This window comes from Nelumbo lutea, chromosome 5, assembly GCF_056320005.1.
Source record: "Nelumbo lutea isolate HS-2025 chromosome 5, American lotus-T2T, whole genome shotgun sequence".
NCBI lineage: Eukaryota > Viridiplantae > Streptophyta > Magnoliopsida > Proteales > Nelumbonaceae > Nelumbo > Nelumbo lutea.
Genome location: NC_142688.1, coordinates 83,712,102 through 83,730,689, shown reverse-complemented (window position 1 = coordinate 83,730,689; position 18,588 = coordinate 83,712,102). Strand labels below are relative to the sequence as shown.

Here is an 18,588-nt window from a genome sequence, read left to right as displayed (position 1 = left end):
CATGCTTCTACACCTTTTTATCTTATTTATAGTGATGTGTGGTTGTCTCTAGTTATTTCACGTTTGGGCTATAAATATTTTGTATTGTTTATTATTGGTTGTACTTGATATACGTGGGTTTATTTCCTCTGAAAGAAATAAGAGGTCTTTAAGAACTTCCATGATATGATTATGACCCAGTTTAAAAGCATTATAAACATTTTGATGTTAGATTCAGGGGGGGAGTACTTTGATGGAGAGAATGGTTAGTTTCAAACCCACCTCAAACAACATGGCATTCAATCACAGAGATTTTGCCCAGGTACACTTCAACATAATGGGGTATTTGAGTGCAATAATCGTCACATTGCTAGTATGGTGAGATCCTTGTTACAAGACTCTTATGTTCCCATTACCTTTTGGGTGGAGGCGACCCACACTACTGTTCATCTCATCAACATTCTTCCTATTGCTATCCTTAAAATTTCTTCCCCCCCATCAATCATTGTTTCATCGTCCCCCTAAGCTATCCATGCTTCGTGTCTTTGGTTGTGTCTGCTTTGTCCATCTTCCTCCTCATGAATGCACTAAGCTAACAACTTAATTAGCTATTTGCGCATTCATGGGATATAGTATGGAATACAAAGGATTTCTCTGTTATGATCCTGAAGTCCGAAGACCGTGCATTTCTCGTAATGTTATTTTTCTTGAGAACTTTTGATTCTTTGCACATATTAGTAAATTGTTTGCACCATCTTTTTCTGTTCTACAACATTTTGGCTCTGTCGGTGATCCTCCTCCCACATCTCTACCACTTCAGGTTTATTTTAGGAAGTATCCAACTCACCCACTGCCTATGCCTCCTCCACCTCTAGCACCAGTGATTGGTGTGGTGATTCTTCTTCCCATCCTATTGATTTGCCTTCATCCGTTCCTTTGTGCCGATCATCTTGTGTTTCTCGTCCACTTGACTGTTATGGCTTCTTTTCTAGCCATAACTCCTTCTAAGTTGTTCTGTCATCCATAGATATTCCTAAGTCTTACATCCAGGCTGTAGCAGTTAAGCATTGGAAAGATGTTATGGACTTTGAGATTTTGGCTTTATTGGAGAATGATACCTGGAAGCTGGTCACTCCTCCTCCAAATGCCTCCATCATTGGTAGACAGTGGGTTTACACAGTGAAACTTAAATCAGATGGTACTGTAGATAGATATAAAGCCAGATTGGTTGCTCAAAGCTACAAGCAAGAATATGGAATTGACTATGATGAGACCTTTGCTTTAGTGGCCAAAATGACAACAATCTGTTTACTCTTGGCCATTACTACTATTATACAATGGACAATTCATCAGATGGATGCCAATAATGTTTTTCTCCATGGGCATTGAAAAGAAATAGTTTACATGAAACCACTTCCCGGTTACTACGATGATCCTCATATGGTGTGTAAACTGAAGAAATCTTTATATGGCCTTAAACAAGCTCCACGAGATTGGTTTGACCGCTTCCGTGTAGTGGTGGTGTTGGAGGCTAGTTTTCAACAAAGTGCTTTAGATTACTCTCTTTTCACCCTTAAGCGAGCATAGGGGTTGACTCTTCTCTTGGTATATGTTGATGATATACTTATCACCGGAGATGATGTGGATGGCATTAACACTTTGAATCTCCTTCTTAGCAACTCCTTCAAAATGAAGGATCTTGGGCATTTCACCTATTTTCTTGGGCTTGAGATTCAACGATGTCTTCCATGTTATTTTGTTAACTAACAGAAATATGCCTCTGATTTGGCGACACTTGCTCGCTTGACTGATTCTAAACAAGTGGATACACCTCTGGAGCTTAACTGTAAGCTAAGCAAGATGAGGGTGAGCTTCTCCCTGATGCTACTCTATATCAGCATATTGTAGGTAGTCTTATCTACCTAATTATGACTTGACCAGACATTTCCTATGTGGTCCAGCTTGTCAGTCAATTTGTATCTGCTTCACGTCAGCCCCACTTCTCTGTTGTTCTCCAAATCATCCGTTATGTCAAGGGCACCCTATCTCATGGCTTGTTTTTCTCATCTTCATCCTCCATGCAACTTTGAGCTTATGTAGATGTAGATTGGGCAGGTTGTCCTGACACTCGTCGTTCCACTACTGGATGGTGTATATTTCTTGGTGACTCTCTGATATCTTGAAAGTGCAAGAAACAACAAACCGTTTCCAAGTCATCTACATAAGCAAAGTATAGAGCAATGTCCTCAGTATGTAGTGAAATAGTCTGGCTCAAAGCTCTACTTCATGACTTGGACATTGATCACTCATCTGCCATCCTCCTATTTGTTGACAACATGAGTGCGATCAAGATTGCATCCAACCCAGTATTTCATGAGTGCACTAAACATATTGAGGTGGATTGCCACTTCATTCGTGATCTTCTCCTTGTGGGTCATCTCTCTCTCCCACATGTCTCCTCAGGCTTACAGCTTGCAAACCTCTTCACTAAAGCTATAACCAAAGCCCAACATAATTTTCTTATAGACAAATTGATGCTTATCCCCCAACATCAGTTTGAGGGGGAGTGTAGAGAAGATGGAGGGTTGTTATGTAAGTTTTTCTCTTTATTGTATTTTAGTAGGCGTGCACAATAGTGTACAGATTTGGACGATTGTTCTTCCTCTTGTCTCTTCACTTTCTCACAAACTAACATTAAATAGGTGTGGAGTAGACCTATCCCACCTAGGGTTGGAGCTTTTTGATGGGAATAATTTGGAAAGAATTAACACTTGTGATTTGCTCTAGAGAAAGATACCCAATTGGTCCTTATCCCTCCATTGGTATTCTCTTTGTAAAGCCGAAGGTGAGTCCTATTATCATTTATTAGTTTCTTGCCCCTTTTCCTCTTCAATTTGGGAATTGTTTTTCTCTTTGTTTGGGTGTAGGTGAAACCCTCTGCCAAACATACAAAACCTTTTTGCCTTTAACTTTGTTAGTTTGGCCAAAGAAGAGGGGAAGAACCTTGTGAGATGTACAAGGGCAGCGGTTTGTTGGACAATATGGGAAGAAAGGAATCAAAGAATCTTCTCCAGAGTTGATAGGAATATGAGTGCTCTAATTGAAATCATTATGATTAGAGTGGTCCATTGGGTGAAGTCATTGAAACTATTTGAGGATTTCCATGCTGGTGATTTGATGAGGAAGTGGTTTTAAATTGCTGGCTCGTCTTCTTACAAAGCTGTACCCAAGCTATCTTGGTCCCCACCTGATGCTGGTCTCGTAAAGTTAAACTTTGATGGTAGCAGTGAAGGAAATCCTGGTCCCTCAAGTATTGGTGGAGTTTTCAGGGATGAGGAGGGAAGGGTTATTGTGCTATTTTCAGGTCCTATTGATATTGGTGACTCGCTGATGGCTGAAAATTTTGCTGCTTTGAAAGGAATACAAAAAGCTAACGAATTGAATATTAGTAAGTTGATAATCGAAGTGGACTCTAAATTGGTTATAGATTGGCTGCAAAAGGAGGAGGGTGCTGGATGGTGGGACTATATCAATGAGAGAAGGAAAATAGACAAATTGTTACAAGACTTGGAGGTCTGTTTTCAATGGGTAAAAAGGGATGGGATACTAATTCCTTTGCTGATATGTTGGCCAAACAAGGGGTGTGAAGAAGTCATCTGTTTTGTAATTTCTTCTTTCTTTCTGTTTTTGGAGAGATAAGAGAGATTATTTCTCCTTGCTGTACTAATGGTTAATTTGCTTCAATATCAATGTATTATTTCTGTTATTGATCTCTTTTTTTTTTGACAAAATCCCAACCCAAGCCTGTTCAAGTTGCACCCCTACTATATGTACAAGATGCCCTAATGGAATTAAGGAAAGAATACATGGAGAAAGAAGTCAGTTTTCTCCCAATTTTCTTATCCAAGATGAATTTTGTAATTTTGGGGTGATTGATGTTTGGTAGGAATAGTGTCAAGTTTCAGTCTTCTATACATTTACTAAAGTAAAAAATAAAAATTATCATTTAAGGTAACTTTTTGACTTTCTTTTTATAATGATTCCCATTAAGGGCTGTTACCCAGTGTTGGTCCCAGCTATCTGGGTCTTGGGTAGACAGTAGACTGGATACAATCCTAACCTTCATTTTTTTCTTTCTTTTTTCCCCTTTTTGGGTACAGTGGCTGCTCTCAGACTCTGATCTGCTATCTCAAGCTTGGCAGGATTTTGCCATTACACTATGTAATGGCCCCTATTTACAATGTTATAAAGATTCCATAATCACTATTTGTAGCAAAATTTTATTTTCTACTTTTAGGAGTTAAGAGTCCTTATTTGAATGTTTCTATGATATACCTGTTAGCTTGCCTTGGGTGTTATGATAGTTACTAATTAGATTATATTTTGGGTCAGTTTCCTAGTTGAAGTTGGAGTATGTAAAAGGAGAACCAAACTCTCATGTTTAGTCTATAAATAGTCATTGTAATTTAATTGGCACGGTTGATTTAATGGAATAAAAGTTTGTTTTGAACTTACATGCAAGTAGTAGCGTATTATTTTTCTTTCTTCTCTATTTCATGTCTGAATCTCCTCTCATAATTTAGATCCTTAATTTTCTCTTCTTCACCTACTACATTCTTTCTTGTGTAAGTCTTTTCAACCAGTTCAAGGCAAGCTTTAAATGCTTGCCTTGAAATAGTTAAGAGGGGCATTCCGAAAAAATTTGGGGTGCAGCACGAGGACTTCCCAGGAGGTCACCCATCCTAGCACTACTCTCGCCCAAGCATGCTTAACTTTGGAGTTCTGATGGGATCCGGTGCATTAGTGCTGGTATGATCGTGCCCATAACCTGTTTCGACCAACGCAGAAAACTTAGCCAGATTTGGAAAGAGTCCAGCAAAATTTTGTGGAAGGTCGAGTTCTTCACCTACCACATTCATGATAGTGTAGGATTTCTTGTTTCCATCCTACATCACTGACCCTACTTGCTACTCAAGCAACTTAATAAAAAACAACTAATGTAAAAACCAGCAAATATTTACTTTGATCAGTAAAATTAGAAAATGATTTTTTGACAGATTCCTTGAATGTTATTCTTGACAGTGTGGCCGGCCTGAGATAAGAGGAAGAGAAGAGAAGAGAAGAAGAAGAGAAGAACATTCAAGGAATCTGTCAATAACAAACATCTGCAACTAACAAGGGAAAAGACCCTTGTGCCCCTGAGTACAATAACAAACATAACAAAAAAAACACTTTAATTAGCCAAACAGGCCCTAACATCTGCAACTAAGTTATTTAACATGATTCTAACACTCCCCCTCAAGTTGGAGCATAGATGTCAATCATGCCCAACTTGTCACACAAATCTTTGTGTCACACATGATGAAGACCTTTGGTGAAGATATCTGCAAGTTGCTCTTCCGAGCTGACATATGGTGTACACACTTCTCCACTTTCAGGTTTCTCTCTGATAAAATGCTTGTCCACTTCAATGCGTTTCGTCCTGTCATGCAGAACTGGATTAGCAGCAATATTGATGGCAGCTTTATTGTCACAGTAGAGTGACGTAGGATTGCTTATTGCGAAACCCATCGCTCTATACTCTGCTTCAGCACTGGATCTAGCCACCACACTTTGTTTTTTGCTTCTCCATGTGACAAGGTTTCCTCTTACAAAGGCACAATACCCACTGGTAGACTTTCGGTCATTGACTGCTCCTGCCCAATCTGCATCAGTATATACTTCCACTTTTAAGTGACCGTGTTTCTGGAACAACAAACCAGCTCTAGGAAACTTCTTGAGATATCTCAAGATCCTCTATGCAGCCTCAAAGTGAGTTGTCCTCGGGCTGTGCATGAATTGACTAAGGACACCCATTGCATAGGCAATAACAGGCCTGGTCACAAACAAATACAAAAGTCTCCCACGAGTCTCTGGAACATCTTTACATCTTTCAAAAACTCTCCCTGACTGTCTCCCAGATGGTGATTAGGTTCAATAGGTGAATCATATGGTTTTACCCTCAACTTGCCTGTGTCTTCTAGTAGATCTAGCACATACTTCCGTTGGGAAATAAAGATGCCCTTGTGAGAGCGGGCAACTTCAATTCCAAGAAAGTATCGTAAGGGGCCTAGATCCTTCACCTCAAATTTAGTGGCTAAGAATTTTTTTAGTCTCTGAATTTCAGCCTCCCAATCTCCTGTGATCACTATGTCATCCACATACACAATAAGAGCTGCAATTTTACCTTCACTTCTTTTCACAAACAGGGTATGATCTGACTGGCATTGTTTGAATCTCATCTGTTGGACTGCTAAATGGAACTTACTAAACTAAGCCCGAGGTGATTGTTTCAACCCATATAGGGATTTTTTTAACCTGCACACCTTTTGTTCACTGCCTTTGGCACAGAACCCTGGGGGTTGGGTCATGTACACTTCCTCTTCCAAGTCACCATTCAAGAAGGCATTCTTGATGTCTAATTGGTGAAGATCCCATTCAAGATTTGCTGCCAAGGAAAGGAGAATCCGGATAGAGTTCATCTTCGCTACTGGAGCAAAAGTCTCTGCATAGTCCACCCCATATACCTGTGTGAAGCCTCTTGTTACTAGTCTAGCCTTGTACCTTTCAACAGTTCCATCAGCTTTGTGTTTCACTGTGAACACCCACTTGCACCCCACTGGTTCCTTCCCTTCAGGAAGATCTACCAACTCCCAAGTACCATTTTTGTGTAAGGCATCAATTTCTTCTTGCATTGCATCTGTCCATTCAGGTTTTGACAAAGCTTCTGCCACGGTCTGAGGAACGGAGACACTATCCACAGAAGAGAGAAAGGCATGGTACAAAGGTGAAACATGCTCATTGGTGACAAGGGAATCAACATTTAAAGGAGCAATGGGAGCAAGTGTACCTGGCTGATGAGACGGATCTACCTCGGGTGAATCCGATGATGTTGGTTGCATAGTGTTCGGCTCCACGACTCTTGAACTCTGCTGGCTCTTATGGCGACGACGAAAGACCCGGAACGGAGGAGGATCGGGTAAAGGAGGTAGTTGAATCTGAGTCGTCGCCTGTTTCTCCTCAACCCTACTCTCCCCCTGAGGAGAAACTGAGAAGAACGGTTGACTCTCAAAGAATGAGACATCAATGGAAACATAGTACTTGCGGGCAATGGGATCATAGCAACGATACCCATTTTGAGATGAAGGGTAACCATGAAAAACACAAAGAATAGCCCGAGGGTCAAGTTTACCACGAGTAGGTGACAAGTTGTGGTCAAAACAACGACACCCAAAAACACGCATCGGAATGGTGGACAACGGGGCTGTAGGGAACAAGAGCTGATGTGGGGCCTTATACTCTAGTAGCCGAGAGGGCATGCGATTGATGATATATGTCGCACACAATATTGCATCCATCCAGAACTGTTTTGGCACATTCATATGAATCCGGAAGCCACGAGCAACTTCGAGAAGGTGACGTTTTTTCGTTCAGCCACACCATTTTGTTGGGGTGTCCTGGCACAAGAGCTTCACTGAAGTGACCCACTCGAAGCAAAGAACTTCGTGAGATAACTATGGAAATATTCCTTTGCATTGTCCGACTGGAAGATATGAATTTCTGTTTGGAACCGAGTGAACATCATGCATTGAAAATTCTTCACAATTTGTGGCACTTCATCTCGAGATCACATAGGTAAACCCAAGTGTATCGAGAATAATCATCAATCAAAGTAACAAAATACTTATAGCCAGCCACAATAGGTAGAGTAACAGGGCCCCAAACATCAGAATAAACAATATGAAATGGAAATTCAGATCTTTTATTTTGTAAAGGTAAAGAACTTCTACAATGCTTACTCAACTGACAAGTTTGACACTGTAACTGACTCACTGACAAGGACTCAAAAATCTTTGGGAACATAACTTTTAACGACTCAAAAGAAAGATGACCTAAACGACTATGCCATAAATAGGCCTAACTCTCACTTGACGAACTCGTGGACTCAGTCACCACTAGACCAGCATTATTCTCCAACATGTAGAGACCATCCACCATGTTTCCTCTACTAATTGTCTTCCCCGAGGTCAAATCCTGAAACACACATGAAGACGGAAAAAAAGTGACTCAGCAGTTCAAAGAGTAAGACTACTAATGGACAACAAATTAATAGGTAATTTCAGAACGTGCAGGACATTAGGAAGAGTAAGGCCAAGTGGGAGAGGTATGGTGCCTCGGCCAACTATGGTAGAAAAAGAACCATCAGCCAGTCTTACCTTATCTCTCCTAGAGAGAAGGTTGTATGTCTGAAACAAATTTAACTTACCGGTCATGTGATTTGAGGTCCCAGAGTCGATAATCCAAGGAGAATCAGTAGTATGAGATGACACATGGAAGGCTGTGGCATTACCTGATGTAGACGCAATTGAGGTAGGAGTAGGCCCAGAATCCACCTGGCGAAGAGTCCTACCATACAATTCCAAATGTTCACGGAAGGAGTTGATAATATCTTCCTTAGGGTCAGAACCGGGATGTCTCTCCTGAGTTACGGAAGGACTAGTCTCCGTCGATGCCATATTAGTTGAGTTATACCTTTTTGATTTTGCTGGCATGGTTTCTTGCCCTGATCCGGTGCTGACTTCTTACCCAAATCCTGTGCCCATTTAGGTTTTCCATGGAGATCCCAGCATGTATCTTTCGTGTGTCGTGTCTTCTGGTAGTGAGTGCACCAAAGCTTGCTTTTATCTTTTGATTTTTTTTGAGTGTCACCCATTTTAAAGCCACCTCCGACATTTGTATTTGAATTTCCCCGAACAACTAGGGCAACTGACCCCCCTTCTACACCATTCATCACATTTCTTCTGCTTTCTTCTGACTGCACCAAGGCATACACCTCCTGGACTGATGGCAAGTCTTTACTACCCAAGATCTGTACCCTAATGGACTCATATGACGGATTCAGCCCTAGGATGAAGGCAAACACTTGTTGCTGTGATACAAGTGACTTGTAGGCCTTTGCATCTTCATCACACCTCCAATTCACATTCTGATAGTGATCAAGTTCTTTCCATATTGATGTCAAATCAGAATAGTACATCGAGAGACTCCTCTCCCCCTGCTTGCAAGTAGAAGATTCAGCTTGTAGTTGATATATCTTGGCATAGTGTCTCTGTTCTGAATAAGTGGACTTCGCTTGTTCCCATATCTCACAAGCAGTTTCAGCCCACATAAAGGTCTTCCTTACTTGTGGCAACATTGAAACCAAGAGCCAAGACATCACCATACTATTCTCTTGGTTCCACTTATCATGCTCAGCACTTCCATACTTCGGTTCCTTTACTCTCCCATTGATGTGTCCAAATTCTCCCTCTAGCAGTGATGTAGAGTTTTATTCCCCTAGACCACTCAAGGTAATTCAGACCATCAAAGGGAATAACAGCCATGGGAAAGCTCATATCCATTTCCCCACTCACTCCATTGTGGCTCCCTGAGATCTTTGAAGTAGCAGAATTCTCAGTCGACATGGTCAATCAGTTAATCAGTCCCAAACACCGGACTTAGGACCCATCTTTACTCCACAAAACAGTGTTCCACTCAGTTCACACCCACACACTTGGGTTTAACAACCAGGTTGAGCACAAACAGTACCAAATTCCGGACAAAAACTGAGGTAATATTCGGCAGATTTCAGACCCGTATAGTTTTAACAGTCCCCACCTACCAGAATTCCAGAATGTCTAACAGCCACTAATCAGCAGGAGAGATCCTTCTTATTTATAGTCAACTCAAACCATTGAGAAGACAGGTCATCATTGACCTACAATTGTCTTAACACATGAACAAAATCACACGATCCAAGAAAACTGGGGTTACACAGGTTCGACAGCATTCAGCCGCCCCAAGATTCATATGTTTTTCACTCGGCACATGACCAAGGAAGGTAAAGAAGAGAAAAATAGGGAGAACTGTGCCAGTTGTAGCTATTTTGTAGTCCAGAATCAGATTTTTGTTCTGCTAGTCTGTTTGATCTGCTCTTTGGGTTGATCGATCTTCTCTTGACAGTAGGGTTGATCGATCTGCTCTCTTTTAATCAGCATTCCCGCTCTGATACCATCTTGACAGTGTGGCCGGCCAGAGATAAGAGGAAGAGAAGAGAAGAGAAGAGAAGAGAGAAGGTTTTGCAATGTAACAGTACTGGTGGTGCCAATCTTTATTTTACTATATATAGGGCGACTTAAATAACAAGGGAAAAGACCCTTGTGCCCCTGAGTACAATAACAGACAACAGAAATAAAAAACGAAATAAAAAAATACTTTAATTAGCCAAACAGGCCCTAACATCTGCAACTAAGTTATTTTAACATTATTCTAACAGTTATCTTCCATTTATCTTTATATTGTATTATACATAATTACATGTTCTTTAATTTGGTAACAAAACCAAAGTTATATTAGAACCAGTAAAGGAAACAGTACACAATGAGAGAACAGCTATAAAGAAAAAAATAATATATCCCATGGAAAAGGCAATACCGATACTCTCAATAGGGATAGTAACTGAACTCTAATGGAGTCTTCCCATCCCACTAGGCCTGGAAAAATCTATAGCTTTTTGTGATCAGTAACTGTTTAAAATTTATTGATAATGAATATGAGAATTATTCGATCTGTACAAAGCTGGTTTCCTTTGATGTTGCTTGCCTTGGCTAACCACTGTAAAACACTTTTTGGCCAGAACAATTACAATTCCCCTCTTGGGTATGATGCCCCAGAACATTTGATTCCTTGTTGCTGCTTTCTGGCCACACTATCTTCTAAGCTATTTGAAGACTGAGGGACCCAGTTGATGCTTTATATATCTCCTTAAGTAGCTCTTTAATCTCCATAAGAGCATGTCTATACAATCAAGATCCCTCCTTATCTTTCTCAGAAACCCTGTATGACACATGAACTGCATTTGATAGAGTTTCCTATAGTTTAATAATTTTGCCCTTCTTACTCCTTGTAATACCGCCTTCTATTCTGCCCCGGTTGAATCGCCTAGCCCTGTGGGACCAGGATAAATGGCTAAAATATTTCCTTCACCATTTCTGAACACTCCCTCAACCCCAAAATTCTTGGGTTACCCAGGCTGTAGCTATCAAAATTCAAGTTAATGAATGTTGGGGGTTTGACAGTTTGGCAATGTATTCTACTATTTACCATACCTATACGATTTTGTCATGTTGATACTAATACTTTAAAATAATGAAGGAGCTGGAAATTGCAGGTTATCAAGTTTAAAAATAATTTCCATCCAGTACCCCTTTCTTGCTGCTGTATCATCGGCAATTTTCATTGAATTTATCTTTTAAATGCATCTGCAGAAGGCTTGCTATACTTGTTCCCAGTCAGTTTCAGAAGACTCAGTGGCACCAAATCTAAGTAAGTCAGTATTAATGTTTCATGTTCTGTGATGATTGATCAGGTTCAAAATCTTAATGTAATCTGAATTTTTTCTTGTCATATTTGACAGTTTCTTTTTCCTTTCAGCTTGGCCATATTTGATAGTTTTCAGTATAATTTTATCTGCTTCAACATGTATACTTCTTATCCATATTTATATTTTAGTTTGTTGGTTATTAGAAGTATGACCTATTTAATTACTAAATAGTTCTTGTATTTTGTTTCTTTTGTTCATGCTACTTATTGCAACTTCATAAGGTGGAAATTGTTTAAATTTGGTCATAGATTTATTTGCATGCTCTCAAAAATATTTTAGTTTAGCTGCTGATTTTAAGATGTTCCATTTTACACAGTTACTGGACTAAAATGTTAATTATGGATCTTGTGTTGAATCTTGATGCTGTATGAAGTTGATAGATGTCTCTTATGTGTTTGGAGAGTAATTAATGGAATAACTGGCTTCTAGTATGGTGTCCTTCATGGTCATGTCCCATTGGTTTTTCTGCTATATTTTCCTTCATAAGAGTTTTTCAAATCCTGAATTTATTTGGAAAACTGTGTGACATGTACAAGTACCACATCATTTTCTTGATTATCAAGGTGGCTAGGCAGCACCTAGTTGTATTGGCCTTGACAGGTGAAATGTTGATTAGCCAATTTCTAAGGAAAAGATTGAGGAAGGGGGAAATTTTTTCTCTGGCAACTACTTCAACTTGGGTTCAGAAAACAGTTCATTGTTCTCTCAATGCTTTTTCAGCTCCATTCTACATGTTGCAAGAAAGCCAACTAAAAAGTGAATTTCATACATCCAGCCTGAACCAAGAGAAAGGAGAATAAGAGGGGGTTTGATGAGCCATATCCCTTAAGGCTGTTGGATTGGTCATTAACCTAGTTGCAAAACACTGAACTGGACCTATGAGCTTATGATAATCCAATCCAAGAATTTGAAATATTTAAGAATTTTTTTTGGGGGGGGTGGGGTGGGGGAGATTTCCCTTCCATTTGTGCAGAAAGTTGGCATATTGATCCTCATGCAAGCCTCATATGTGCAAATATCAGGCAACATATGGTTGTTTGATAGTCTAGGCCACTCCTTGGCTGGGCTATGGCACAGAAATCTGATGTAGGTGATCCTTGTTTGTTGGCTAATGGTTGGAAAAGAATTCATATGTTTCTTATTTGGTAGTGTTGTGAAGTTGTGTTTAAGAAACAAAATATCTGGATGTATCTAGACCATAGTACCCATTCATGTATCAAATGGTTTGTTAATATCAGTGACTGTTTTGTTGCTTTTTCAGTTGACTTTTATTTTATTAACTTGATTCCAGGCGCATCTCTCTCTCTCTCTTACACATACACATTAATAAAAGTTGAACCTATAAAAAATTATGAGAAAGCAAAAAAGACTGACTGAAACAGACTCTTCTGTGTTTGTATAGCTCTGCGTTCTGCAGTTCAGGCATTTCGTCGGGAAGAAGAATTACAGTCTTACAGGGCATCCAAAAAAAGACGTGAAAGATTTGAACAGGTTTGCCTTCTCTATGACCCGTATTTCTATTATCCAAAATCTAATTAGAATATCCCTGAGTACACATTTCCTTCTTTAATTCAGTTTCTTCCTTTCTGCAGGATAAGTATGGTTATGGTGACCAGTTCCCTGCAGATTCAAGGGGTAGAGGTGTTCAGTTTCCATTTGCAGTTACTGACCGGGTTATAATAAAGGTAGTTCTTATAGACCATCACAAGTCTATTTTATTTTAATTTTTATATTATTTGCTCAAATTTGGGAAGTAATGCTCGGATACAAACCAGGGTAACAAAAGGACACCACAGCGCTTTGTTGGACGTGAAGCTATTGTAACTACTCAGTGCTTGAATGGATGGTTAGTTAAGCTCTTTAGTTTTGTTTTCCCTCACATGTTTTTACATGTTTATCATTATCATAGATTCATAGTAAGCATTTTTTGTTAAAGAAGAATGGTGGAAAGATGTCAACTGTGTTCCTTAATTTCCTAGGTCAATTTATCATGTTAAGGTCAGAATTATGCAAATATATTGCCGTATACTTGTATTCTAGTTTGTTGCATTTACTTTGATTATGTTCCCTGCCCCTGGGTGCAATCATGGGCTGGGCTGGGCCAGGAACGATCTCCCTTACTGTGAACTGAGTTGTCAACCTTGTTATCTTTACGACATTCATACCAATATAGGGTGGTAGATTGGGGTTTCATGCGAGTCTGGTTGAGTGGATGTCGGCTGACATCTTGCTTGCTCATAAATATGATGCGTCTATTAGTACTGTTCTGATCTCAATTTGATCCTATACTGAGGTTTATGTTTTTGGGATATTATTATTATTATTATTATTATTATTATTATTATTATTATTATTATTATTATTATTATTATTATTATCTTTTCCGTTGTTTGAGGTATATTTCCTTACATACCTCTTAGAGTACTTGGTTGGTTGATGCAGGAACTTCTATGGAAGTTCATAGAAGCATTGCAGAAATTAAAAAAAAATGTGAAATATAAAGTAAATGTTAGGAAATGGTACATACTCAGAAATCATTTGTAACAGAACTATAATTTCAAATTGGGAAAACAAGTAATAATAGCAATTAAGTATACTTTTGCATATTTCTGAAAATGAATGTGAGGATTGTCATCTTGGGTGATGGGGGTGAACAATTTGTGAGAAACTGAGAGCAATCTAAGCATATGGGTTGGTCAAACCTGTCCTTAGATACCATGGGTTAACCAATGTAGATTTAGTACATTGTGGGACCCATGATATCGGCTTTTGCTTCACCTTCAATCACTGGGCCCACATATGGTGCATCAGAACACTCTGGATCTACTACCCACTACTTCCCACATCCCCACGGAAATGAAAAGGGAGATATTCCTAATGCACAGCTGTTATGTCCGGTGGGTGAGATGTGGGAACAACCCGTGGGTAGCAGATCCGAAAACGCACCAGAAACCCAGGTTTTCAGACACTGTACTTGAAAAGAGGAACAATGCAGCTGTGATAAAATATTGTAGATTGTTATACAGAATTAAAACATACAAGTATTAGAAAAAAATTATAATATTTGAACTTTTATGTTTTACCTCGTCACCAGCTGGTCAACCCATTAGGTCCCAGCTATCTGGGTGCCTGGGAGTAGACTTGGATAGGTTCCTTTTTGGCATTTTCTTTTCTTTGGCCGCCCAGAATGGAACTTGTGTTGATGCACTTGGCAGCGTACGATTTTACTATTACATTTACACCAAACAATGGCTCGTAAACAATATAAAGTAGTGATGAAAATATGATGTAATAGCCCCAGAAATTCAATTGTTGTCCACTTTTTAAATGCTGTTGGCTCGAAAATGTTTATTGCTGCTTAAGTATTGCATGATTACTAATTTTATTTGGTTCATTTATTTTCCAAACTTGAACAGGTATGTTGTAAAGACATTGGACAATGCAGAGAGTGTCAAATTGCAATATCGTTCTTTGGCAAAGGTTTCTGATAACCTGACGATGAGTGCGATGTCAAGCAAGACTGCTCCAAACTGGCTTTAACCATAAGATACCCCCAACGGAAGCAACAAAAGACGTTGGCAGATTTAACAGTACTCCAGTAGAACCCCCCTCCCCCCTTAAAGGATGACTGCGCTCAAAAAGTGTTTTAGATGATACCTCACGATGTAAGCTATTAAAGCATCATGTAGGACATTTTCAATATGATATTTAATTGAACATATTGTATTCATTTTTATGTGAAATGTATCTAACAAACGTTTCTCTCTCCATGATATTTACATTTACTTGTTCCCATTTACTCAATGCTCCAGCACTGTTGATTCAATAAATTACCCCTTTAAAAGCTAGGGAAACAGACTAAAAAACTAGAAGAAAAAGAAGAGGAGGGTATGCTTACAACTTAGTGTGCATTTCGGAATTTTTTTTTGGGAGCACATCCGAGAGTGGCGTGATCATTTATTAACCAGACAAGCCCAGTCCAAAAATTTCCAGGCTAGATCTGGGCCCATGTTATAATTAACTAGAATTTGACTAGAGTCCGACTATGATATTGGCTTTACAGACATGAGCTATCCCCCGTTGTTAAGCCACATTAAGCGAAAAAAAGCCTTATCCCAATCAAACTGGGGTTTGGCTTAGAGGTGTAAATCGGGCCTGGCCATGGCAAGAAGACCCACAGGTCCTGTCAAGCCTGGCACGGAGGTCCGTGCCGTGTTGGGCTGGGGGTTTGAGGCCCACGGGCTGGCACGACATGCATGACAGCATGTGCTGTCGCCTGCGGTCTGCGGCACGGCACGAAGCATGGCCCGCCTGGGAATATAGTTTCAGCTTTTTTGGGGGGGGTTTACAGAAATACCCCCCTAACATTTATAAACAGCCATATTAGGGGGGTATTTCTATATTTTGCTTATGGGGTTGAAAAAAATAACATAAATGCCCCTCTAAATCATGACCAAAATACCTCTCCCAACAACAAAATAACATATAGTTTTTTGGGTATTTTGGGCAATTGAATTATGTTCAATTCCTATAAATAGCTATATCCTCCACCATTCTCATCACACCAATTCAACAATTCTCTTAATCTCCTCTCTCTCTCTCTCTCTCTCTCTCTCTCTCTCTCATATTCATACATTCTCAATTATCTGCAATTTGAGAAATTGTGATTAGTTGATTGTCTGATTTTGTATTCTTTAATTCTCAAGTCTCAACTTTATCGAAGTTTCGACTTTCAACAAGAAGAATGCTTGCTCAACCAGGTCAAATATCTAAATTCAAGAGGATTGGACGTTGAAAGGCTTCAACCATTGAAATCAAGTTGAGACTTTGAACTGGCAATCTGAGTAAGTCAAATTAGATTAATTTTTATATTTTTAGAATTAAAAAAAAAATGGTCGGCTTTTCTAAAAACCGATTCCCCAACATGTTCACCATGGATGACATTCAATCGCATCACGATAGTGTTAGCACTTATGTGATTGATATTGATGGAAGTGGAACTTTCACCCCCAGTAGTAGTGATACTAGGGGAAAAAGAAGGGCTTCTAAGCTATGTAGCCCGATTTGGAAAGTTTTCAAAGTAGAGTATATTGATGGGAAGGGGAAAATTGTTGTTTGCCAAAAATGTAGGAAATATTTTGATTATTGTAGCAAGGGTGGTACGGGTCATTTGAGCAAACATCTGCTCACACATGAGCGAGAAGAATGGTTGCGTAGTTCTGTAAACCCACAATATAAAAAAGTTTCTAGGAATACTATAGGAATTGATGCTTTAAAATTTTTTTATTCATATAAACAAAATTTTATTTCTTTGTTAGCAAATCTTAGTTCTAAATACTTTGGATGTTTGGACATCCAAATTTAATATTAATTATATTTGTGTTACCGGCCATTTCATTGATGAAAATTGACTTTTGAATAAAAGAATTTTAAGTTTTACTTGGCTTGAATGGCCACATAGTGGCCCAGCTATTGTTACAAGTATTTTAAATACTTTGCATGCTTATGGAATAGAAAACAATTTTCTATTAGTTTTGATAATGCCAACAATAATGATTCTACAATAAATATTTTAAAATCTCAATTAAAACCATGCTTAAATAGTAAATTATTTCACATTAGATGTGCATGTCACATCTTAAATTTATGTATTCAAGATGCCTTGAATATTGTTTCTATTCATATTTCAAAAATTAGAAATTGTATTATATATATATATATATAAAGTTCAGGGGGCAAGAAAACAAGAATTTAAATATTTATGCGAAAATTATGGTTTAAAATATAAACATTTTATATTAGATGTAAAGCATAGGTGGAATTCTACCTATGCTATGTTAGAAAGTTGTATATCTCATAAACAAACTCTTTCTGATTTTTATAATTCAAAAATGTCTAATGATATGATATTTGAGGAAGACTGGGAAATTGCAGTCTGTATAAGAGATTTTTTAAAACATTTTTATGATGCAACAAATGAATTATCTGTAATTTATTATCCAACTAGTTGTAATTTACCATATCAAATAATGGTAATTAGTGATTGCTTTGCTAAATATAAAAATAATCTACAATTTCAATATATTGTTGAAGTTATGGAAAATAAATTTTAAAAATATTCGGAGAACATTTCTCACATTTATTGTTTAACTACAATATTAGACCCTAGGATTAGGAAAGATGGTTTAGATATTTTACTTGAAACATATTATGAAAATATGAATATTGATATAGGAAATAAAAAAGAAGAAATTAATAATTTATTATTTGAAATGTACAGGATGAATTTGAAGTTGTATTCCTACAACTTGTTCATCTTCTTCTACTACTTCTAACCTTGAGCACAGTAGTAAAAGAGAAAAACTTTTTTATTTAATAAGTAGAAGGCACAAATCTACTAGTTCTACAACGAGTTCATTTATTGAACTTAATTTTTATTTGTAAGCAATTTTTTCTAATTTAGGTGAAGTATCAAATAATTTTGATATTTTAGCCTGATGGAATGAATACTCGAAAAATTATTTGATTCTCACCGCCATGGCACATGATCTATTAACCCCTTTGGTGTCTACAGTTCCATTGGAGTCTTGTTTTGGTGCAAGTACCAGGGTGTTGGATGACAAAAGAAGCTGCATGAACGATGAGAGCATAGAGATGTGCATCTACTTTAAGGATTGACTAGATGTAGAAGATAGATTACAAGACAAAGGAGGGCATAATACAACAAACATTTCACGCGAAGCAGATGGTGAAAGTCATGAATATCATTCATGAATTTGATTACTTGTACAATTTTTCATTTTTTCAAATTATTGTAAATTTTGTAAAATTCATTTAATTTATTTGATATATATTTTTTAATTTTTGAACAATGTAATTTTGTATTTTCAATTTGTAACCATATTGTATTTTTTTTATATTTTATTAATTTATTCCATTTTTATATTTCACTCATCCAAGTATGCAATGATTCAATCATTGTATTTGTAATATCAAATTTAAATGAAATACAATTTCTATTTTTCTTCAAATTTGTTATTCCATCATTCTTATTTCAATTTGGTTAAGTATATATATATTTTTTCATTTATGTATTAAATAAGTCAGATTTCTCATTTCTTAATTTTTTAAATAGTTCCTAATTCCCA

At 37.9% G+C, this 18,588-nt stretch overlaps 1 protein-coding gene and 1 pseudogene across 2 annotated transcripts in view; one reads left to right on the top strand and one right to left on the bottom strand.

The window, feature by feature from the left end:
• The window catches only part of LOC148853174 (U-box domain-containing protein 62-like), a 36,119-nt gene extending 20,911 nt beyond the window's left edge, over window positions 1-15,208 (top strand). For both annotated transcript variants that reach the window (XM_088946107.1, XM_088946108.1), the window contains 5 exons: window positions 11,325-11,382; window positions 12,843-12,931; window positions 13,033-13,125; window positions 13,216-13,286; window positions 14,857-15,208. In XM_088946107.1, the coding sequence (XP_088802233.1) occupies window positions 11,325-11,382; window positions 12,843-12,931; window positions 13,033-13,125; window positions 13,216-13,286; window positions 14,857-14,980 (435 nt within the window). In that variant the 3' untranslated portion in view covers window positions 14,981-15,208. The remainder of the gene's footprint in view (window positions 1-11,324; window positions 11,383-12,842; window positions 12,932-13,032; window positions 13,126-13,215; window positions 13,287-14,856) is intronic.
• On the bottom strand, window positions 4,684-4,802 carry LOC148853175 (5S ribosomal RNA; annotated as a pseudogene).
• Window positions 15,209-18,588: the final 3,380 nt, after the last annotated feature.